At 40.5% G+C, this 23,977-nt stretch overlaps 1 protein-coding gene across 23 annotated transcripts; it reads left to right on the plus strand.

The window, feature by feature from the left end:
- The first annotated feature begins 2,319 nt into the window (after positions 1-2,319).
- ZNF615 (zinc finger protein 615) lies at positions 2,320-19,714 on the plus strand. 23 transcript variants are annotated; one of them, XM_055238829.2, is made up of 8 exons: positions 2,320-2,438; positions 3,259-3,296; positions 5,422-5,852; positions 6,368-6,571; positions 7,984-8,110; positions 8,357-8,452; positions 10,197-10,229; positions 15,933-19,714. In XM_055238829.2, the coding sequence occupies exons 4-8, from the start codon at positions 6,557-6,559 to the stop codon at positions 17,861-17,863; spliced, it is 2,202 nt and encodes a 733-aa protein (XP_055094804.1). In that variant the 5' UTR covers positions 2,320-2,438; positions 3,259-3,296; positions 5,422-5,852; positions 6,368-6,556; the 3' UTR covers positions 17,864-19,714. The 23 variants fall into 23 exon arrangements, with proteins under 23 accessions (XP_055094804.1, XP_055094808.1, XP_063471639.1 ...); XM_055238833.2 differs by having other exon boundaries at positions 5,548-5,852; XM_055238830.2 differs by having other exon boundaries at positions 2,434-2,620; positions 3,197-3,296.
- Positions 19,715-23,977: the final 4,263 nt, after the last annotated feature.

The raw sequence follows: 23,977 nt of genomic DNA on the forward strand, positions 1-23,977 counted from the left end.
AGAGATGCAAGAATAAATTTATGCAATAACCACAAAAGTATTTGTTTCCTTATAATTGTCAGATCAATACCATAAATATCCTTGCACATATTTGTTCTCACAAAGAAAAGTTCTATTGAATTAATTCTTAAAATTCATGGCTCAAAGAGAAGGAAAAGTTTAAACTGGGTAATAACAGACTGTACTACAAAAACATTTTACTAATTTATATAGAAACACAATCCTATACCTAGAAATAATGTAATGCTTAAGAACTTCGAATTATGACAAGTATAATATCTCAATTCATTTAAAGCAGTATGTAATGGACAACATTATTACCTACCATGCAGAAAAAGAAGACTTAAAGAGGCTTAGCATAACAGAATGCCTTTGTTCCATGGCCTTATAATCTAAATATGACTTGTCATTCAATCTTTACAAATCTTAACAAGAGTTAAAACATTTATATTTCATGTTTACTTTGCATTTGTTTGAATCTTAGTAAAACTGGTATTTTTAAAATTGTTTAGGATCATTTACATTGAAAAAATGTGTCCTGTTTATTTCCTTCATCTATTTATAGAAAATTTTAGGGAGCTTTTAAATTGATCATCTTTTCCTTATTTTTATTTTTATTTTTTTGAGACAAGAGTCTCGCTCTGTCTCTCAGGCTGGAGTGCAGTGGCGTGATCTTGGCTCACTGTAACCTCCGCCTCCTGGGTTCAAGGGATTCTCGTGCCTCAGCCTTCCAAGTAAATGGGACTACAGGCCTGAGACACCATGCCCAGCTAATTTTTTTTGTATTTTAGTAGATATGGGGTTTCGCCATGTTGGCCAGGCTGATCTCAAACTCCTGAGCTCAGGCAATCCTCCAGCCTTGGCCTCCCAAAGTGTTAGGATTACAGGCACGAGCCACCGTGCCCATCTTTTTCCTTATTTCTTTTCAGATCTCTTTATAGGCCGGGTGAAGGGTGAAGTGGCTCACACCTGTAATCCCAGCACTTTTGGAGGATGAAGTGGGAGGACCGCTTGAGGCCAGTTCAAGACCAGCTGGGCAACATAGTGAGACCCGTCTCTACAGAAAATTAAAAAATTAGCCAGGTGTGGTGGCGCCCACCTGTAGTCCCAGCTACTCAGGAGCCCAGGAGTTCCAAGTTACAGTGAGCTGTGATCTCTCCAGGCACTCCAGACTGGGCAACAGAGTGGACCTTGCCTCAAAAAAGAGACCAAAAAAAAAAAAAAGAAAAAATCTCATATACCGACGGTGAGAATAGGAAATGGAACACGAACTTGACTCTGAAAAATAGCTTGACAATTTCTCTGTATATTTATATACTGATATCTTTATCACACACACAAATTCACACAGGCATTTCCTTTCTCTTATTCTTCTAATATAGGAAGTTTGGTTGGATTTATATTTACAGTTCAGCATTACCATGACTTTGCACATACTATTCGCAGTTGGCACATATATAACGTGATCTCTTTCTTAACCTTTCTTTCTCCTGCCTCAGCCTCCGGAGTAGCTGGGATTACAGGCATGCGCCACCATGCCTGGCTAATTTTATATTTTTAGTAGAGACAGGGTTTCTCCATGTTGGTAAGGCTGGTCTCGAACTCCCGCCCTAAGGTGATCCGCCCACCTGGGCCTCCCACAGTGCTGGGATTACAGATGTGAGCCACTGCGCCCGGCCTCTTACCCAACCTTTTTTTCTCACTGAAGTGGTCCTGTTCTCTTAATTTCTGGCCACTTCTCCTGAGTCCAGCCCTCATATTTGGCTCCACCTGGGTCCCAGGCTCTCCCCTCCGCCTTAGGAGCTATACTTTCTGGCTTTTACTGGCTTTTCCGCATGACTTTCACCCAACATAATTTTGGCACGTTCCAACCGTTTTCATTACCTAGTCTGTGACTGCTACCCCTGTTCCGTCAGCGTAGCTAACAGCCCTCTTCTGCGTTCAAAAGGCGCTTCAAGCTACTTTCTGCTAGAAATCTGGCTTTGGCCGAGGTGTCCCCTCTCGGCCGGTTCTCCTTTTCCCTCACAAGGAACTGCTTCCTAACCTTTGAACAAAGTGTAAACGTCGCGGCCATCTTAGCCTTCTATTCAGCTACTGAAAGGGATTTACCTCCACGCCAGTTTTGTCTTGTGTAAACTGGAGCCTCTGTATATGGACCCATATTTATGAAGGGTTGAGGTACCAGGAAATGGGACAGTTTCAGTGTTCCTTCATCTTCCCGGCCATCGCCGGTCACCCCCGGTCACCAGCGCCAAAACGGCCCCTTTCCCTTGTGTACGTCAGATACCCAAAGATGGCGGCCCCCATGTAGCCATGGCGACGAGGGCGCGGCCATCTTGCATCTGCGCAAACGCTGGGAACGCCTCCGACCCTGGGTAGTCGTCGTAAGGCACTGAGGAGGCCGAGAGATGAGGCCAGAGCAGACCAAGTTCTGGGAAGTAAGTTCAGTCACTGGGCGGTCGCTGTGGTGACGGGGGAGGAAATTCTGTCCGTAGCGAGGCGTGTTCGTGGACTGTGGTGATGGACTGGTAACTGTCGGCGCCAGCGTTTGGCGACGCCAGTGGAATTCTTTCAGGAGCTTAGCGTGGGTCCGATTCGTATCGCAGGGGAACTATAAGGGGTCCGTGATAGGGTGTGTGTGTGTGTGTGTGTGTGAGATCGGGGTACCTCTGGGACCAGTCACAGGGTCCTCGTGTGGTTTGTGGTTAACGATCTCTAGAGATCAGCTACTGAGTGCCCAAGTCACATTCTGGTGTCTTTGCTGTTGTCCTTTGGCGGGGCTCAGTGATTGCGAACTGGAGGGTTTGTTTTGTCAGCGAATCGGTTTATGGTTCAGGTTTTGTTTGGGACTAAATGATTGAAGAACTGTCTTGGGGGTTAAGGTACGGAGGTTTCTGATCCAGGTTTTGGAATTAATCCTGGTGGCGGTGGTGGTAGCGCCAGAGATTCCGATGTGGGCGGCAGCTCTGCAGGCCTGGGAACCATGGCAGGTGGTGGGTTAGCCCCAGCCCTGGCTGCTGGAACAGAATTGATGCTCATTAGCATTCCCCTTCTGCCCAAGACCCTTCTCCACGACTGGTTTTTAAATCCCCTTTGGCACCTTCCATCACCCCTTGGTCTTGAATCCTCAGAAATGGAAGTTTTTGGCGAGATCAATCATCTAGCATACCTAAAAGTAGTATGTTTTATATTTAAGATGCGGCTTCTACCCTTTGTCCTGCAAGTTTCCAGCGTATCCTCTTGGATATTTCTTTTCAGGTTCTTTCTGACACAAGTAAGATAACATCTCTGCCATGGTAAGCTCGGTTACTCAAAGATAACCTTTGTCAAATTTTCAGAATATTTCCATTTTAGACGTGTATGTTATGTGCTTAATATTCATAATTCAGATAAATTAAGTAAATGGTACTATTTTCTTTTTCGCTTTATATTATGTAATAAACATTTACAAGTTGTTTTTACTGTTTGAGCCGGTGGTACTATAAGTGCATTCACATTAAGTTTATGCGTACGTTTGGATAGAAGTGAAATGTTTTAAAATGTTTAGGTATCATTTTTAGGAACATTTTATGATTATCCATTTATCCATGAATTTTGTTTTTCCTGCCTTTAATCTTCAATCTAGACTATTACTTTTACTGCAGTGTACTGCTTTCTGACTCCCCTTTCCTTATAATCTATAACAAAAGATAAATTAATTTTAAATATTTATTTTATATTTGGTCATCTTAATTCTTAGTATTACAATATTTTTCTCTCTAACATTTTTTTGTGAAAATTTTTGAACCTATGGAAATATTGAAAGAAGTTTAATGTTAATACCAATATGCCTACCACCTAGCTTTTACCATTAACATTGTATTAGATCAGCTCTACTGGTTTTCTAAGTATTCATCCATTCCTCTGTTTGTGAATCATTCCTTATTCGTTGTCAATTTTGGTATATTTCAAAGTAAGTTACAGACATAAGTGCCATTCCTCTAAACAATTCTGTATATGATTAACTAGAATTCTACTAATAGCCTTTTAATTGCTTTTTTTATTTACTTAATAGGGAGGCATCTGATTTACAGATAATTTTGGTTAGGTATAAAGTGGAATAAAAGTGGATTTTGAAGTGAAACAAACCTGGATTTGCAGCCCTGATTCTGCTTCTTGCTCATTGTGCGATTGGCATAACTTGTGTCTCTTTACTTGTTGGCCAAAAGAGGAGTTAAACATCTTTTCCTCACGATTATCTCTGAGGATTATTTATGGTTTTGTCTTTTGTAAAATTTGTATTTATATTCATTTTTTTCTCTCCCTTTCTCCCGCCTGGTTTCTCTCTTTTTTCTATTAATGAAAACATTTAAAGCCGTAAACTTATATTACTGAACTACCATCAGCAATTTTATTTTAAATGTAGAATGCTAATATTTTTCTGATGTAAACCTGTGTTTTCCTTATGAAAAATCAAGTGAAGAAAGTAAAAATGACCTGTCAGATAGCACACTTTTGCCAATATTACCTTTTCAGAAAGTTTTAGGAATGGGGTTTTGTGTTACCAGGGATACCTTTATTGGCAATTTTCAATAGAATGTTAAATTATTCCCGAGAAATGTTCTGCTCTTAATACTGACTCTTGATCTGTGTATGCTTTAGGACGATATAGGATTTTTCTATTTAAATTTTGTATCCAGCCACCTGACTAAAAGAATACAGACGTATTAGGCAAATACTGATAATTTGCCCCTTATATTCAAAAGTCATCTTTGATGATTTTTTTATACTGCATTCTACTGAGTGACATTCTAGACCCAAATTCTCAACTCTTCTATTGTAATGTGATAATAGCCTGAGACGAGATGTCATGGAATGCATGTAGCTGTGTTCCTACAAGGCTTTATTTACAAAACAGGTGGTCCAGGTCCTGGATACTATATTACTGACTGTTGATTTAGGTGACCATATGGCTTTTCTGCACTAATTCACAGTTGGGCAACTAGAGCCCGTGGACTAAATCTCCCAGTGCCAGTTTCTGTTAATAAAGTTTTATTGGGACCTGGCCACAATCATTTGTCTATTTTTTTGTATATGGGCATTTCTGAGCTACAACAGTAGAATTGAGCAGCTGCCACAGAAACCATAGACCTCTCTTTTAACATGGAAATAATTTTTTTAAATTAGTTTTATTTCTGACACTATTGATTACGAATAACATATAAATTTATTTGTTCATGTTATGGTAATTAGTATTTTATACTCTTCTGCTATGCAGATATCTTAAAATACTTTTTCATTTGCCATCCTCCTACTTTATGTGTTCTTATGGAATATTTTAACACTATATATATTAAAACTTCCTGATATATTATTATCAGTATTATTTTTCCAGTCAATACTGATTTAGGCTTTATTACTTACCATTTTGTTCCTCTTCAGACCTTGCTCCTCTGCTTACACTGGAGTCATCTTTCTTTTGCTTGAAGAATATCCATTAGGATTTGCTGTAATATGTAATACCTCAAGGATATTTTTGCTGAATATCCGTTATACATTTATACTTAGAATACTTTGCAAGTATCAAGATGTGGATGGCGGCCAGACGCAGTGGCTCACGCCTGTAATCCCAGCACTTTGGGAGGCTGAGATGGGTGGATCACTTGAGGTCAGGAGTTCAAGACCAGCCTGGCCAACATGGTGAAGCCCCGTTTCTACTAAAAGTACAAAAAGCTGGGCATGGTGGCATGCACCTGTAATCCCAGCTTCTCAGGCGGCTGAAGCAGGAGAATCGCTTGAACCCAGGAGATGGAGGTTGCAGTGAACAGAGATCATGCCATTGGAGTCTTACTCACTCCAGCCTGGGCAACAGAGTGAGTGAGACTCCGTTTCAAAAAAAAAAAAAAAAAAAAGTTAAAGATGTGGATGGTAATGAATAATTTAAATAAGAGTGCTTATTATTTGCTTAGGACAATGTTCTCAGATTACAGTATCCTAGAATGTAAAAAGACCTCTGAAAAGGTAGATGGGTACACATGGTTTTAAAGACAAAATGTGTGCATCTTCACTGTCTATGTGACCTCTTTGCTAAAACTGATCTGCCTGAGGTTGCCCTGCTGCTGGGCATCACGTTGTGATGATTCTTTTTCCCACATTCTCTTTCACTTACCAGGAGTAGTCATACCATGTCAACTTTATATAGAAGGGTTCTGTACCTCCCATATATTCAGAATGTTATATTTTACTAGCCCAGATATAAGAGCTTCTGGAGCACTAAATAAAAGAACAGATAGATATTTGGGGGCCTTGATTTAAGGTGAGCATATAGGAACAGTGACAACATCTGGGCTTAAAAAGAATGTACCACTCAGAGTAATTTGCTCTTCAGCCCACAGGTGCTGAGAACAAGAGAAATCAAGTGAAGGAAGGAGGCGGAGTTTCCAAGACTTGTATGCCATCATTTCTGGGGACATCCTTGAGTGGAGATTGAAGTTTTTGAACAGAAATTTAGAGCTGATTCAGAAGAGACAAATACAGAACGTCCAAGTTGGCAGTCATTTCCCAAATTTAGGAGACAATGATGCAGGCCCAGGTGACTTTTGGTTTGTTTTATTCTTTCCTTTATTCTCTAATGTATTTTTAAAGTCCTGTAAAAATCAGGGTAATTAATCAGAAAAGTATAAATTGGAAATATCAGGACCTGGAGAAATCTGGGCAAAGAAGAATCAGGGATATATTATTCATAGGATTTGTACTACATGATTCATGTTGGAATTTGTGACTGTGTGGGACCCCATAGGTTACATTTGCTGTAAACTTGCCTCTAGTATCTCTGACAAGCTATACAAGAGAATCATGATAAGTTACATCAACTGTGAGAAAGCAGACCAGTTTCTTGAGGGATGTTAATGTTTCATGGCTTATAATTCTGAGGCTCACATACATCTTTGATGGTTCTTCACAGAGGTGTTATGGTAGGTGGTGTTAACTGTAGCCTTCTCATAAATGCAAAAGTAGATTTCTTTTAGCTGTTTCTTCATTGTATTTAATGTTACTAATGCTGTCTAATAACATACACATATATATGAATTTGTCTGTGTGCATACATGTGTCTGCATATATATTCTAAGGATTTTTTTTTTTTTCCAAATTTGCTTAATCATGGCCAGGCACTGTGGCTCACGCCTGTAATCCCAGCACTTTGGAAGGCCAAGGCGGGTGGATCACCTGAGGTCAGGAGTGTGAGACCAGCCTGGCCAATATGGTGAAACCTCATCTCTACTAAAAATACAAAAATTAGCCAGGTGTGGTGGCGTGTGCCTGTAATCCCAGCTACTAGGGAGGCTGAGGCAGGAGAATTGCTTGAACCCGGGAGGCAGAGGTTGCAGTGAGCCGAGATTGTGCCATTGCACTCCAGCCTGGGCAACAGAGCGAGACTCCATCTCAAAAAAAACAAAACAAGCAAACAAAAAAACAAATTTTCTTAATCATCTAATAACCTTTGTGCTTTATACATGTTTTATATAGTTTATTTCATTCAGAATAAAATAATAATATGGTTAACTATATTAACCATAGTTATTTCGTATGCATTGTCTTGTGATACTAGCATCTGCCATGTCTTCATTACAGAGTTTGATATTGGCCTGAAAGCTCATAGTGAATTTAAGAATCTGTATTATTCATCTACTTGTAACTGGCATATACTTACAACTAGTTTGGTATTGGGAAATAGATGCTATATATTATAGATGTTCTTTCATTAGCGAGAGGATTGGATAGCTGTGTATTACAGACATTTCTTTGACTTTTCAACATTGTCGAATGAATGGATGACTGCACAGTTACAGAATATTTTACTAGGATACTTATTCTGTCAAAATGTACCGAGAAAAAACCCCACCAGCTTCCTATATGGTGAAAATGAGCAGAATGACTTCCTTGACATTCTTTTCCTATCACCAAAAGAATATCACTTCATTAAACAGAAGTGTGTTATTATAGGAATCCCTAACACTGGAGGATGTGGCTGTGGACTTCACCTGGGAGGAGTGGCAGTTCCTGAGCCCTGCTCAGAAGGACCTGTACCGGGATGTGATGTTGGAGAACTACAGCAACCTGGTGGCAGTGGGTGAGGACAGCTGCTGTGTGTCACTCAGCGGGTGCCCAGTCAATGGCCTTCCTTTCTCAGCTGCTTACCTGAAGTACTCTGAAGTGGTGGATTCGCACATCATTCTCTTGCCCCACACAAGACAGTATAATCTACCTTCTTGTTATAGATTTGATTCCTGTGTAGTTCTTAAAATGTAACACTCTCCTTTTTCAATATTGCCAGCCCTGTTTCATTTGTCTAAATCGTCTCATTTCCCATGAACAGGGTATCAAGCCAGGAAACCAGATGCACTCTCCAAGTTGGAACGAGGAGAAGAACCTTGCACAACAGAAGATGAAATCTACACTCGAATCTGTTCTGGTGAGTGAGAGGACCAGCCAGGTGGACAGCCACAGACACCATGTTCTGCCCACACAGAGCAGACTTCAAAGCAGTGAGGGCATCTGAAGACACAGCAGCAGCCCCTCCATGACTCCTTCTTCCCAGGGAAGAGTTCTTTTTTGTTGTAGTATGGAAAATATGCCCCACTTTCTTTTTTTTTTTTTTTTTTGAGATGGAGTCTCACTCTGTCACCAGGCTGGAGTGCAGTGGCGCGATCTTGGCTCACTGCAACTTCTGCCTCCCGGGTTCAAGGGGTTCTTCTGCCTCAGCCTCCTGAGTAGCTGGGACTACAGGCGTGCACCACCACGCCCAGCTAATTTTTGTATTTTTAGTAGAAACAGGGTTTCACCATATTGGCCAGGATGGTCTTGATCTCTTGACCTCGTGATCTGCCCACCTTGGCCTCCCAAAGTGCTGAGATTACAGGCTTGAGCCACCACGCCCGGCCCCCACTTTTTTTTCCTTGAGATTTCATCTTTGTTTATTTTATACACATCTTGTTTTTGTCTACATAATTATCTTCTTAGGATTTTCAAATCTGCCTTTTCTCGTCCACTGTCACGGTGTCTCTGCTTGTGTATTACCTCTCTTGCTATGAAATTCCACTTTCCAGGCCTCTCCAGAAAGAGAGACCTTTGAACTCATTACTTTTTTCTGACTACTGCATCTTCCTGCCCTAGTAGGAAAATAATAATTTTCCTTCATTATTCCCACTCTGGGAATCATTATTTTCCCTCATTTTCTCCACTCTGGATGCTGTGCCCATGATAACCTGGTCTCTAATTGGCATTTATGTGGCTCTTAAGTTCTCTTATTCCTCCTATACTGAATACTGAGTTTCTCCATACGTTTTTTGGAAACAAGGTCTCATCTGTCACCCAGGCTTCTGCAACCTCAACCTCCTTGGCTCAAGTGATCCTCCCACCTCAGCCTCTTAAGTGACTGGAACTACAGGCACACATCACCATGCTCAGCTGATTTTTGTATTTCTTGTAGAGGTAGGGTTTTGTCATGTTGCCTAGGCTGATCTTGAACTCCTTGGCTCAAGTGATCTGTTAGCCTTGGCCTCCCAAAGTGCTGGGATTCGAGCGTGAGCCACTGTGCCCAGCCCATCCTTCTTCCATTTTCTTTACTGTTCTCATGACTTTTATTTTTTTTTATTTTTTATTTTTTTTGAGGCGGAGTCTCGCTCTGTTGCCCAGGCTGGAGTGCAATGGCACGATCTCGGCTCACTGCAAGCTCCGCCTCCCAAGTTCACTCCATTCTCCTGCCTCAGCCTCCCCAGTAGCTGGGACTACAGACGCACGCCACCATGCCCAGCTAATTTTTTGTATTTTTAGTAGAGACGAGGTTTCACTGTGTTAGCCAGGGTGGTCTTGATCTCCTGACCTCATGATCCGCCCGCCTCAGCCTTCCAAAGTGCTGGGATTACAGGTGTGAGCCACCGCGCCCGGCCTCTCATAACTTTTAAAAGTTTCTTTCAGTCCCATGAGTTAACTCTTCATTCTCTGGAAGAGACTACCAAATTAACTTCTGCCTTAATATTATCTAATGTGTACTTTATTTCCATGTATTTTACTTGTCTTCATGACAACTAGCCTATAACTTCCTATTTTGTGTATAAGGAACAAGAATCATCTTCCCTCTAAGAATAATGCTTTTGGCTATCCTTATTTAATTTTATTTTTTTAATTTTATTTTATCTTTTATGTTTTTATTTTAGATTCAGGAGGTGCATCAGGAGGTGCATATGCAGGTTTGTCTCATGGATATATTGCCTGATGCCAAGGATTCAATAGAAGCTCAATCCTGTCACCCAAGTAGTGAACATAGTACCAAATAGGTGGTTTTTCAACCCTTGCCTTCCTCCCTTCTTCCTCTTGGAGTCCCCAGTGTCTATTGTTCCTGTCTTTATGTCCATGTGTTCCCAGTGTTTAGCTCTTGCCTGCAAGTGAGAATACACAGTATTTGGTTTTGTGTTTCTGGGTTATTTCACTTAGGGTAATGGCGTCCAGCTGCATCCATGTTGCTGCAAATGACATGCTTTTGTTCCTTTTTATGGCTTTGTAGTATTCCATGGGGTATATATACCACAGTTATCCAGTTCACCATTCGTGGGCACCTAGGTTGATTCCATGTCTTTGCTGTTGTGAATCGTGCGGCAGGCTGTCCTATTTAAATTCAGGGTCTCCTTCATTACTGCACATCTTAAATTCTGGCATTACCTTAAATGTTTTCTACATGCTGAGCTCTCTTAAAATTCTCTACTTTAAGGTAATGTTTTGATTAATTAGAAAAGATCTTTTAATATCCTATATTATTTCTAGCCCAAACCATTAGACGTTTATGTCTGCTGCAAATTACTTCCTTCATAGTTTTGCTAATTCTGAACTTTCTTTAATTTATGTTAGATGTTTTGATTGCATTCATTTCTGTATAGCTTTTGTTTTTTTCATCATATTTGTAAACTGTTATTGAGATACCATGCACATATCACATGATTTCACCCCTTTAAGGTGTGCAAGCCAGTGGTTTTTAATCTATTCATCTAGTTGTGTAACCATACCACAATCAATTTTGGAACATATACTATGTATAAATGTATATTCTCAAATAGTCTTGATGATTATGGTTTTATAGTAAGTTTTGAAATTGGGAAATGTGAATCCTCCATCTTTGTTCTTTGCTTTGAAGATTGTTTTGACTATTCTGAGTCCTTTGAATTTCCATTTGAAGTTTAGAATCCGTTGTAAATTTCTACAGAAAGGGTGGGTAGGATTTTGGTAGGTACTGCACTGAGTCTGTGTAACAATTTGGGGGAGTATTCCCATTTTCATCATATTAAGTATTCTGATCCATGAACATTGGACAGTTTTATATCCTGTTAGGTCTTTGACTTCTTTTGACAATGCATTATCGCTTTCAGAATATAAATTTGGTACTTCCTTTGCTAAGTATATTCCTAAGTATAGTTTTCTTTTTGTTTCTGCAGTTAATGGAATTGTTTTCTTGATTACATTTTCAGATTATTCATTGCTAGAATATAGAAATAACATTAATTACTTTTCTGTCATATTTTGATGACACCTAGTCCCAGTTAATCATGTTTCTTGTCATATGATTCCTTCCTTTAAAACTTGTGTTTTGGAAAATTAGCCGGGCGTGGTGGCGGGCGCCTGTAGTCCCAGCTACTCGGAGAGGCTGAGGCAGGAGAATGGCGTGAACCCCGGGGGCAGAGCTTGCAGTGAGCCGAGATTGCGCCACTGCACTCCAGCCTGGGGGACAGAGCGAGACTCCGTCTCAAAAAAAAAAAAAAAAAAAAAAAAACTTGTGTTTTGGGCTGGGCGCAGTGGCTCATGCCTGTAATCCCAGCACTTTGGGAGGCCAAGGCAGGTGGATCACTTGAGTTCAGGAGTTCGAGACCAGCCTGGCCAACATGGTGAAAGCCCGTTTCTACTAAAAATACAAAAATTAGCCAGGTGTGATGGTATGTGCCTATAATCCCAGCTACTCAGGAGGCTGAGGTGGCAGAATCACTTGAACCCTGGAGGCAGACATTGCAATGAGCCAAGTTCATGCCACTGCACTCCAGGCTGGGTGACAACCCCCCCTGCCCCACACTCACCCAAAACTTGTGTTTTGATAGCCTACTATATTCCAACGCTATCAGCATTACAAATAAAGAAAAAACATACCATGTCCTTTTTCTTCACATTGCTTTTGTTCTCTTAGAAGTAACCATATAACCAATAATAAGCAGATATATAAATAACATATCTTGGAGTAAAAATTGCTATAAGCAAAGTTAAAGCATTAGTGGAACAGTAAGTGTTAGGAGTTGGCACTATGCTTGTAGGGTGGGAACAGCTCTTTGTTAAGGTGCCTTTGAGCAGATAGATGATGTGCATGTGTAGGCTCCCTGGATGAAGAGTGTTCCAGGTGTGAGACAATGAGAAGTTGAAAAATGACCGTGGAATGTGTTTGAGGAACTTCTAGGAAGCTTGAATGGATAGAGTAGAGTGAGCAAAAGCAAAACTGTCTGGAAATAAGAACAGTGGGGGCATAGTTGGAAGTTTTGGTACAGAGGTCACATACTGCCTGTCAAGGGCATTCATGACCTTGATTTTATTCCAAATGAGTTGAGAACACAGTAGGGAGTTTTGAGTAGAGAAGTGACATGATATAACTAATTTATTTGATAGATTACTTTGCCTGCTATGTAGAAGGTAGACGTTAATGGGGAGGAGAGGAAACTGCTACACTCGTGATTACAGTTTGTGACAGTGAAGTAATACAAATTAAAATCATCAAAGATAAAAAGTACAGAAAGAAGAATCCAGGAGAAACTAGGTGCAAGCTTTCAGTTCTCCTGTTCTAGTGGAGTTGCACAAAGTGCTGAATTTTTCCCTGCAACAGTGTTTGACAACACATGTGAAGTTGTTGCCAACTAGGGAAGCTTATCTAAGCCCAGTGTTTGTAGCCCCCCAGAGTCAAAGCAACACAAATGTGGCCCAAAATCTGAGACATGCGAAACCAGTTGTCCACCATAAATCACATTGCTAGCATAAACTATCTGATATGACCCAAGGCCTCAGGCATTAAAAGATACCCTTAGCAGGCAGAATATTCCAGGGGTGCAGAGGTTATCTTTTAGAAGGCAGTTAAGACGAGTTCTTTCTTTGGAATGTGTAGGGACGGAATAGCCCAGGCCTGCTGAGTTAACACTTTGCTGCAAATCATTGTTCTCCCTTTCTATAGCAACATGGGATAGTATGATCCAGTTAGGTCATTAGTTGGAGTCTTAACTATAGAATCTTTCATCTAAAGTTGAGATTGTGCTTTGGGAAAATTAGTTTAATGGTGGTACATAGAATGAAGAAGAATAGCAAGTTTGGGGAATGTGATAATCACTCATCATGTGACACTTTAAATCAAATGCTGAGGATCTCACATTCTTCTGTTTTTTAAATTTATGATTTCTTTTTTTTTTTTATTTTACTACTCTGTTACCCAGGCTGGAGTACAGTGGCACAATCATGGCTCACTGCAGCCTCAATCTCCTGGGCTCAAGTGATCCTCCCACTTTAGCCTAGCTGGGACTACATGCCACCACACCCAGCTAATTTCTGTATTTTTTATAGAGAAAGGTCTCACTATGTTGCCCAGGCTGGTCTCAAATTTCTGAGCTCAAGTGATCCTCTTTGCCTCACCCTCCCAAAGTGCTGGGATTACAGACATGAGCCACTACACCAGGCCACGATTACTTTTTAATTCCTAAATAAAAATTACATATATTTATCATGTAAAACATGTTGTTTTGAAATATGTGTACATTGTAGAATGACTAAATTGAACAAATTAACATATATACTACCTCGCATACTTACGTTTTTTCTGAGAACAGTTAGAATCTATTTTAGCAATTTTCAAGAGGCTGTTACATTCTTACCAGTCTTAGATGTTTGTTTTGTACACCTGGGTCTCCACTTGTGCACCTGATCATAATCGTCAGCGTTTGGTTCATTTCAGTGGACTTAACGAATTCCCAAACTCTACATGTTGGATTGACAAGATCCCTGGCCCTGTGCCTTCATTCTTTTTTTCTACATGTTTCCAACTAAAGTCTCATCCAGTACTCTTTCTTTGAATAATTTGTAAATGTTGGATGTCATCTACATTGCTATTTCCAGATAAGGCCTTTTCGAGATTTATATATTCAACCAATTTCTTCATGTTTGTACTTGGATATGTAGTAATCATCTTAAACTTTATGTGTTTCACAAGGCATGCTAAATTTTTCCCTTCATTCCAGATAGTAATATTCCTATTTTCATCATGAGGTTTTTTTCTTCCTATCCAATGGCTGAAGCCATATAGTTTTGTGTGTTGTTTTTTTTTTTTTTTTTTTTTGAGACAGATTCTTGCTGTGTCACCCAGGCTGGAGTGCAGTGGTGTGATTTCAGCTCACTGCAACCTCCACCTCCTGGGTTCAAGCGATTCTTGTGCCTCAGCCTCCCAAGTAGCTGGGACTACAGGCATGTGCCACCATGCCTAATTTTTGTATTTTTAGTAGAAACAGGGTTTCACTATGTTGGCCAGGCTGGTCTTGAACTCCTGGCCTCATGTGATCTACCTGCTTCATCCTCCCAAAGTGCTGGGACTACAGGTGTGAGCCACTGTGTCCAGCCTGAAACCATAAAATTTTTGGAATAATCTTTGAGTCCTCACTTCCATTAACCCTCTTTCACTCCTCCCATTGAACCTATTAGTGAACCTTGTAATTTCTTTAACTATATCTTGATTTTCTCCATCTCTTATATCTCCATTGTTCCATTAACCACATTTCAAAAATGCAATTACTTTATTTTTTTGCTTCCTTGTGATTTCATTTTTTCCTAACTAAAATTAAACCTTTGTGAAAATTGGCTGAGTGCAGTGGCTCATGTCTGTAATCCCAGCACTTTGGGAGGCCAAGGGAGGTGGATCTTCTTGAGCTTGTGAGTTCAAGACCAGCCTAGATAACACAGGAAAAACCCATCTCTACCAAAAATACAAAAAATTAGCTGGCTGTGGTGGCACATGCCTGTGGTCCCAGCTAATCAAGAGGCTGAGGTGGGAGGATCACTTGAGCCTGGGAGGGAGAGGTTATAGTTGCAAGTAAGCTGAGATTATGCCACCGCACTCCAGCGTTGGTGACAGAGACCCTGTCTCAAAAAAAAAAAAAAAAAAAAAAAGGAAGGTGTTTGTATATTCCAAACATGAGCATAGTGACTTACACATAGATGTCATTCAGCAAACATTTGTAGAATAAATTAATACAGCCTTTGTCATTTGGGATCAACCTATGTGGTCTGATATTTCTCTAATTTCTATGGTCTGGTGTCCTGCCAAATTTTGGGGTTCCCTGCAAAAAGTGACCTGTTTATATTTGACTATCTGTGTCTTGTATAAAGACCTATTTGAAAGCAGCCAAATCTATATACATTGTGAATTATCTAGCCTTGTTTGTACAGTTGCTTTTACTTTTAGATGTGTTTATATTATTGTGTTTTATTTGTAAGAAATGAAGGATATTTATACATGGAATTTCCTTTATGTGTAAGAGATAAAAGGAATCTTACACACCTCTCCCAATGTGTAAGAGATGAGGGATATTTATACATGGAGTTTCCTTTATACTAAAATAGGGTTTTCAACCCCCTTTAGCTGTAATTTCCACTACCTACCCAAATGCTATAAAACTGCCCTCCCCTTATCACGCTTTGCTGACTCCTTTTTCGGACTCAGTCTGCCTGCACCCAGGTGATTAAAAAGCTTTATTGCTCACAAAATAAATAAATAAATAAAATAGGGTTTTCACTAAAGAGTCACCTCACACCAAGGCAGTTTTAAAAAATAGTTTAAGTAGTTTATTTCAAAACAATATGATGGAGTGATTGACTGTTCTCTTCTTTCCTAGAAATCAGGAAAATTGATGATCCTCTGCAGCATCACTTGCAAAATCAAAGTATTCAGAAGAGTGTGAAACAGTGCCATGAACAGAATATGTTTGGAAATATTGTTAATCAGAACAAAGGTCATTTCCTGCTGAAGCAAGATCATGATACCTTTGACTTACATGAAAAACCTTTAAAATCAAATTTAAGTTTTGAAAACCAGAAAAGGAGCTCTGGCCTAAAGAACTCTGCTGAGTCTAATGGAGATGGGAAATCCCTTTTTCATGCTAACCATAAACAATTTTATACTGAAATGAAGTTTCCTGCAATTGCAAAACCTATTAATAAGTCCCAGGTCATTAAGCAACAGAGAACTCACAACATAGAGAATGCCCATGTATGCAGTGAATGTGGGAAAGCCTTCCTCAAGTTGTCTCAGTTTATTGATCATCAGAGAGTTCACACTGGAGAAAAAGCTTTCTCCAGAAAATCCAGGCTAATGGACCATCAGAGAACTCATACAGAACTGAAACATTATGAATGCACTGAATGTGACAAAACCTTCCTCAAGAAATCACAGCTCAATATACATCAGAAAACTCATATGGAAGAGAAACCTTACACATGTACCGAATGTGGGAAAGCCTTCATCAAGAAGTGTCGGCTCATTTATCATCAACGAACTCATACAGGAGAGAAACCCCATGGATGCAGTGTATGTGGGAAGGCCTTCTCTACAAAGTTCAGTCTCACTACACATCAGAAAACTCATACAGGAGAAAAACCTTATATATGTAGTGAATGTGGAAAAGGCTTCATTGAGAAGAGGCGTCTTATCGCACATCATCGAACTCATACTGGTGAGAAACCCTTTATATGCAATAAATGTGGGAAAGGCTTCACCTTGAAGAACAGTCTTATCACACATCAGCAAACTCATACAGAAGAGAAATTATATACATGCAGTGAATGTGGAAAAGGCTTTTCAATGAAGCACTGTCTCATGGTACATCAACGAACTCATACTGGAGAGAAACCTTATAAATGCAATGAGTGTGGAAAGGGCTTCGCTTTGAAGAGCCCACTCATCAGACATCAGCGAACACATACTGGAGAGAAACCCTATGTGTGCACCGAATGTCGAAAAGGTTTCACCATGAAGAGTGACCTCATTGTACATCAGCGAACTCATACTGCAGAGAAGCCATATATATGCAATGATTGTGGAAAAGGCTTCACTGTGAAGAGCCGCCTTATAGTGCATCAGCGAACTCATACTGGAGAAAAACCCTATGTATGTGGTGAGTGTGGAAAAGGCTTTCCAGCAAAGATCCGGTTAATGGGACATCAACGAACTCATACAGGAGAGAAACCTTATATTTGCAATGAGTGTGGAAAAGGCTTCACTGAGAAGAGTCATCTCAATGTACATCGGCGCACTCATACAGGAGAGAAACCCTATGTATGCAGTGAATGTGGCAAAGGCTTAACTGGGAAAAGCATGCTCATTGCACATCAGCGAACTCATACTGGGGAGAAACCTTATATATGCAATGAATGTGGAAAGGGCTTCACCATGAAGAGTACTCTTGGTATACATCAGCAAACTCATACTGGAGAGAAGCCATACAAATGCAATGAGTGTGATAAAACCTTCAGGAAGAAGACATGCCTCATACAACATCAGCGATTTCACACAGGAAAGACTTCCTTTGCATGTACTGAATGTGGAAAATTCTCTTTGCGCAAAAATGATCTTATTACACATCAGAGAATTCACACAGGAGAGAAACCGTACAAATGCAGTGACTGTGGGAAAGCCTTCACTACAAGATCAGGGCTCAATGTTCATCAAAGAAAACATACAGGAGAGAGGCCCTATGGATGCAGTGATTGTGGGAAAGCTTTTGCCCACTTGTCTATCCTTGTTAAACACAAGAGAATTCACAGGTAGTCATTTTGGGAAAGCCTTTTGCCAGATGTAGGCCCTTAAGATATCTGCAAAGAAGAGTAATTTCATGAATGCAGACTACATGGTTGTTTATTTAGTGATCAATTACTTCATGTTTTGTGTCAGAGAAAACATGTACAAAACATTTGAGAAAATATTTTAGGACATTATGTCTAAAAATTGTATACTGAGAAAAATCCTATGAATGTGGCAGACTATGAAAGCCTTTGGTGGGAAGATAAACCCCCTCAGAAGTGATCATAGATCATGAATAAACTACTAATTCGTGGAAATGTAATAATTATAAGAAAGTCTTTGCCCAAAAATAAAACCTCAATAGATTGAGAGAGTTCACACTGGAGAAATACTTTCCTCTGGCAGTGAATATGGCAGGGTTTTCAGTAAAATGTTTTGCCTCATCATGTGCTATGAAATAATGCAGAAAAAAAACTTATGAAAACATTCAATGTAGAAGACTTTTAGGAAAATATCAGAGAATTTAATGAGGAAAGAAGCCTTGGCAAAATGATGGATGAGAGCTTTCTGTCACAATTCTAACCTTAACAGATAATATGCCTCATGTGCATTTGGGAACAGGATACCTTGAGCCATATTCCTAGTTGCCTTGTCACTAATTTTATACATTTTAAATTGTGACTTTTTCTAATCACAAACTAAAATTTAATATTGCATATAATACAGGAGTATTTTATGCCTGCCTCTTATTATTATATGATTAGCTCCTGCATTTCTTTGGTTCTAAGTTTGTGTTATTTCAGAATAACTGAAGTACTTCAGAATGAAACTGGATACAGTATATTCAATTCATAAGTGTAATTGACCATACTTGAATGTGTTTAAGTTTATAAGTAACATCAGGTGTTATGAAATTAATATAAATAAGATGTTTTTGTAAGTTTTTATTTTGAAATAAGTTTAGATTCACAAAATCTTACCAAAATATTCCAGAGTTCTTGAGTGCCCTTAACCCAGCTTCTTCCAAAGATAACACCTTACATAAGCATAGTTCATCACCAAATACAGGAAAGTGAAATTGTTACAATACTGTTAACTACAGAATTTATTTGGAAATTACCAGTTTTTTTTTTTTTTTTTGAGACAGAGTCTCGCTCTGTCGCCCAGGCTGCAGTGCAGTGGCGCGATCTCGGCTCACTGCAAGCTCCGCCTCCCGGGTTCACGCCATTCTCCTGCCTCAGCCTCTCCGAGTAGCTGGGACTACAGGCGCCTGCCACCACGCCCGGCTAATTTTTTGTATTTTTAGTAGAGATGGGGTTTCACCATGGTCTCGATCTCCTGACCTCGTGATCCGCCCGCCTCGGCCTCCCAAAGTGCTGGGATTACAAGCGTGAGCCACCGCGCCCGGCCGGAAATCACCAGTTTTAACATGCATGCATTTTTGTTTGGTTTTTATAGGTAGCTTTAAGAAATCTTATCACATATATTGATTCATGTCACCACCTCCACAATCAAGATTCATAATGTTGCATCAATGCAAACTCCCTCATGCTACTTTTTTATAGTCACAGCCTCTCCTCAACCCTAACCCTTGGCAATCAGAAATCTTTTCATCTTTAGTTTTGTCATTAGTAGCATGTTATAAAAATGGAATCATACAGCATATACCCTTTTGGTATTGGCTATTTCAACTAAAGCAAATTAACCTGAAATCCATCCAAGTTGTTCTGTGTATCATTGTTTTATTCTTATTGGTGACTAATAATCTATGATACGAATATACCACTATTTGTTTATTCACCCACTGAAGGACATTAGGGTTGTTCCCAGTTTTTCTTACTGTTACAAATAAAAATCCTATGAACATTTGTACACACAGGCTTTGTGTGAGCACAATTTTTTATTTCTCTAGGATAATTACTGCAGAGTATGATTTATGGGTCACAGGGTAAGTATATGTTTACCTTTGTAAGATACTAACCAGAGTGGTGTTCATTGCTCACCAGCAATATATAGAGAGGTTCAGTTGCTCCGCATGCTTCCGCTTGATGCTGTCAGTATTTTTTTTGCTTTGTATTGTTTTGTTTTTGAGATGGAGTCTTGCTCTGTCACCCAGGCTAGAGTACAGTGGCATGATCTTAGCTTGCTGCAACCTCCGCCTCCTGGTTCAAGCAATTCTCCTGCTTCAGCCTCCTGAGTAGCTGGGATTACAGGCACCTGCCACCGCACCTGGCTAATTTTTGTATTTTTAGTAGTGATGGGGTTTCATCATCTTGGCCAGGCTGGTCTCGAACTCCTGACCTCGTGATCCACCCGCCTCGGCCTCCTGAAGTGCTGGGATTACAGGCGTGAAATATTTTACCTATTCTATTGTATGTGTATTGGTATGAATACAAACATACCAATTGTATGTGGCCTTCCATTTGCACTTCCCTAAAGGCTTTTTTTTTTTTAAGAGACAAGGTCTCACTATGTTGCTCAGGCCAGAGTGCAGTGGCTATTCACAGGCACCATTATAGCACACTACAGTCTCAAACTCCTGGTCTTGAGAAGTTTTCTGTCCCAGCCTCCAGATTAGCTGGGACTGCAGGCATTTGCCACTGTGTACTGCTTAGAGAGTTGTTTATTAATGCTGGATAAAGATTTTATCCAGCTGGATAAAGGTCTTATATTACTTGCAAATATTTTTCCCTAGATGTGGTTCCTTCTTTTTTTTCTCAGAGAAAAAGATTTTAATTATGATGAAGTCCAACTTTTTTTTTTTGAGATGGAGTCCTGCTGTCTTGCCCAGGCTGGAGTGCAATGGCATGATCTCGGCTCACTGCAACCTCCGCCTCCCAGGTTCAAGTGATTCTTCTGCCTCAGCCTCCCGAGTAGCTGGGATTACGGGCACCTGCCATCATGCCCCACTAATTTTTGTACTTTTGTAGAGACTGGGGTTTCACCGTGTTGGCCAGGCTGGGCTCAAACTCCTGACTTCAGGTGATCTGTCCACCATGGCCTCCCAAAGTGCTGGGATTACAGGTGTGAGCCATTGCCCCCAGCCTTTTTTTATTTTTATTTTTATGGATTGTGGGGTTTTGGCATTACATCTAAGTATTCCTTCCTTACTGTAATTGATAATTCTTTTTCTACTTCCTTTTACAAAATAATGTAGTTTTGCTTTTTTTTTTTTTTTTGAGACAGAGTCTAGCTCTCCCACCTAGGCTGGAGTTCAATGGCATGATCTCGGCTCACTGCAACCTCTGTCTCCTGGGTTCAGGTGGTTCTCCTGCCTCAGCCTCCCAAGTAGCTAGGATTACAGGCATGCGCCGCCATGCTCAGCTAATTTTTGTATTTTTAGTAGAGACAGGGTTTCACTATGTTGGCCAAGATGGTCTCGATCTCCTGACCTCGTGATCTGGCCACCTCAGCCTCCCAAAGTGCTGGGATTACAGGCGTGAGCCACCACACCCAGCCAGTTTTGCTTTTTAATATTTAGCAATATGATCCATTTAAATTCAACTTTGTATATAGGGTAAGGGTTAATTTAAAGTTCATCCTATGGTTGCCCAGTTGATTCAACAGTATTGAAAACACTGTCCTCTTTCTATTAAATTGATTTTGAACATTTGTAAAAATCAGTTGCCTGTTCTTGTGTGCATTTCTTGACTCTATTCTGTTGATGTGCGTGTCTATCACTCCACTAATAATCTACGGTCACTCCCATCAGAAATGACATAATATGCTCTATGAGGTAAAACAGCTATGTTACCTCATATAAAATGTTCAAAGCCAGAACTTGGACTTTGGGAAATGTCCCATATCCCTCTCCGGAAGCCCGCCTCCCAGCCTCTCGGTGTTCTTAGAGATGGCGAAGGATGGGGTTGCAGCACCAGAATTCCAGAATTGAAAGTAGGTTCTGATATGTGTTCAGCCTTTGGCTGCTGCTGCTGTAGCCTTGAGAGCCTGATGCTGCATGTGAATCCGGATGGGGAGCTTGTGGGGACCATGAAGTGGAAATGCATGTTGAATGTCCATGTTCAGGGGTTTTATTTCAGTTTAGTCACCAACGAATATGGTTGTGAGAAAGGGACCCTTGGGATGTCGAAGGTTAAGGCTTAGTTTTAAGAGTTCAATGACTGAGGGTCCCACGGACAGAGCTTGAGGTCTATATGTTCACTCTTCATGAGTCTCAGTAATTGAAAACTGGATGGAAAGTGTGTCTCAGTGAATGCTGTTTTTTGCTCAGATTTGCAATTTAATATAAGGCTCAGATACAGAGAAGCCCGAGCTAGGAAGAGGAGTGGCGTGAATGAAAGGTCTAGGGGGAGGAGTGTCAAAGGAGTGCCTCTGTGGTAAGTTTTAAATTGAATTTGAAGGCAATTTTATTTAGGGGAAGAAGGGGCTTGTCTGTGTTTGAGAATGTAATGAGGCTGGAGGCTTTGAGGTGTACAGTTGAAGGTTAGTGGTTGCTTTGAGACTAACTGGATGCTGGAAACACTTCCTGTCAGTCTTTCGAGTCCAAATCTGTCCTGAAGGTTTCTTTTTAAAAACTTTGTCTTCCTACATCCACTATTCTCATTGTACCCATAAAAATCAGAGTAATTCAGGGTGACGAAGTGGTGTCTTTACCGAGGAGTCTTGCTCTGTCGCTTAGGCTGGGGTGCAATGGCGCGATGTCGGCTTACTGCAACCTCTGCCTCCCAGATTCAAGCGATTCTCCTGCGTCAGGCTCCCGAGTAGCTGGGATTACAGGCACGCGCCACCGCGTCCGGATAATTTTTGTATTTTTAGTAGAGACTGGTTTCGCCTTGTTGGCCAGGCTGGTCTGGAACTCCTGACCTCAGATGATCTGCCTGCCTCGGCCTCCCAAAGTGCTGGGATTACAGGTGTGAGCCACCGTGCCCCACTTCACTTTCTTAAATGTTGTGTTTAGAAGCACAAACTTAAAAAAGAAAATTAAGTCCAGTTTATTAATTTTATTTCGTTTTATGGGTCATCCTTTACTCTCCTCTCAGAATTAACTCACGTCCATGAAGATTATCTCCCTTTTTCTTCTCTAAGTTTTATACTTTTACCTGTTAAACTTAGATCTATGATCTATTTTGAGTTAACTTTTGTGTACGGTTTGAGGGTCTTAACTCATTTTTCTGCATGTGGATATCCAATTATCCCAGTGCTGCTTGTTGAAAAGACTATCCTTATTGAATTGTCTTGGCACTTTTGTCAAAAAGCTCTTAACAATGTTTTTATACTCTCAATTCTGGTTCTGCTCTTCCCATTGGCACCTTTACTAAAAGTGGCCTTTCTAGGAGGCCCGGATCCTTTAGTCTGTCATGGCCAGGCTCACATCGTAACTCATTCTCGAAATCTCTTTTCTCTCCTCTCCTCTCCTCTTTTCTCTTCTTTTCTCCTCTTTTTTCTCTTCCTCCTCCTCCTTCTTCTTTTTTGTAAATAGTAATTATTATTTTGAGGCCAGGCGTGGTGGCTCAAGCCTGTAATCCCAGCACTTTGGGAGGCCGAGACAGGCAGATCACGAGGTCAGGAGATCGAGACCATCTTGGCCAACATGGTGAAACCCAGTCTCTACTAAAAATACAAAAATTAGCTGGGCGTGGTGGCGCGTGCCTGTAGTCCCAGCTACTTGGGAGGCTAAGGCAGGAGAATCGCTCGAACTGGGGAGGCAGAGGTTGCAGTGAGCCCAGATCTCGCCACTGCAGTCCAGCCTAGCGACAGAGTAAAACTCCGTCTCAAAAAAAAAATTATCATTTTTTTTCTTTCTTCACCACCACCGCCCCCCCTCCCGAATACCTGCTATTTTTCTGTTCTTAAAAACCGCTTCCTGCAAGCTATTTTTCGTCAAACGCTTTCCCGTGGGTGTCTGCCTACCTGATGTGTTGCCTTTTCCCTTTCTACCTGATCTGTTACCTTTCCATTTCCAATTCATTCTCTGGGATACCTACACCTGGCTGCACTGTTACTTGTCTTTTTCAAAACCTTTTTTTTTTTTTTTAATTTAACAAAGTGGATGGCAAAGCGCTAAGGGCAATTTAGCTTGTCCCATATTTGCCTGATAAAGCCTGAGTCTCTGAAAATCTGCCCCCTTTCGCAAGACTTCAAGTGCCAGGAAACGAGGCGATTTCAGTGACTTCTCATCTT

The sequence above is a fragment of the Symphalangus syndactylus genome, chromosome 13, assembly GCF_028878055.3.
Source record: "Symphalangus syndactylus isolate Jambi chromosome 13, NHGRI_mSymSyn1-v2.1_pri, whole genome shotgun sequence".
NCBI classification, from domain to species: domain Eukaryota; kingdom Metazoa; phylum Chordata; class Mammalia; order Primates; family Hylobatidae; genus Symphalangus; species Symphalangus syndactylus.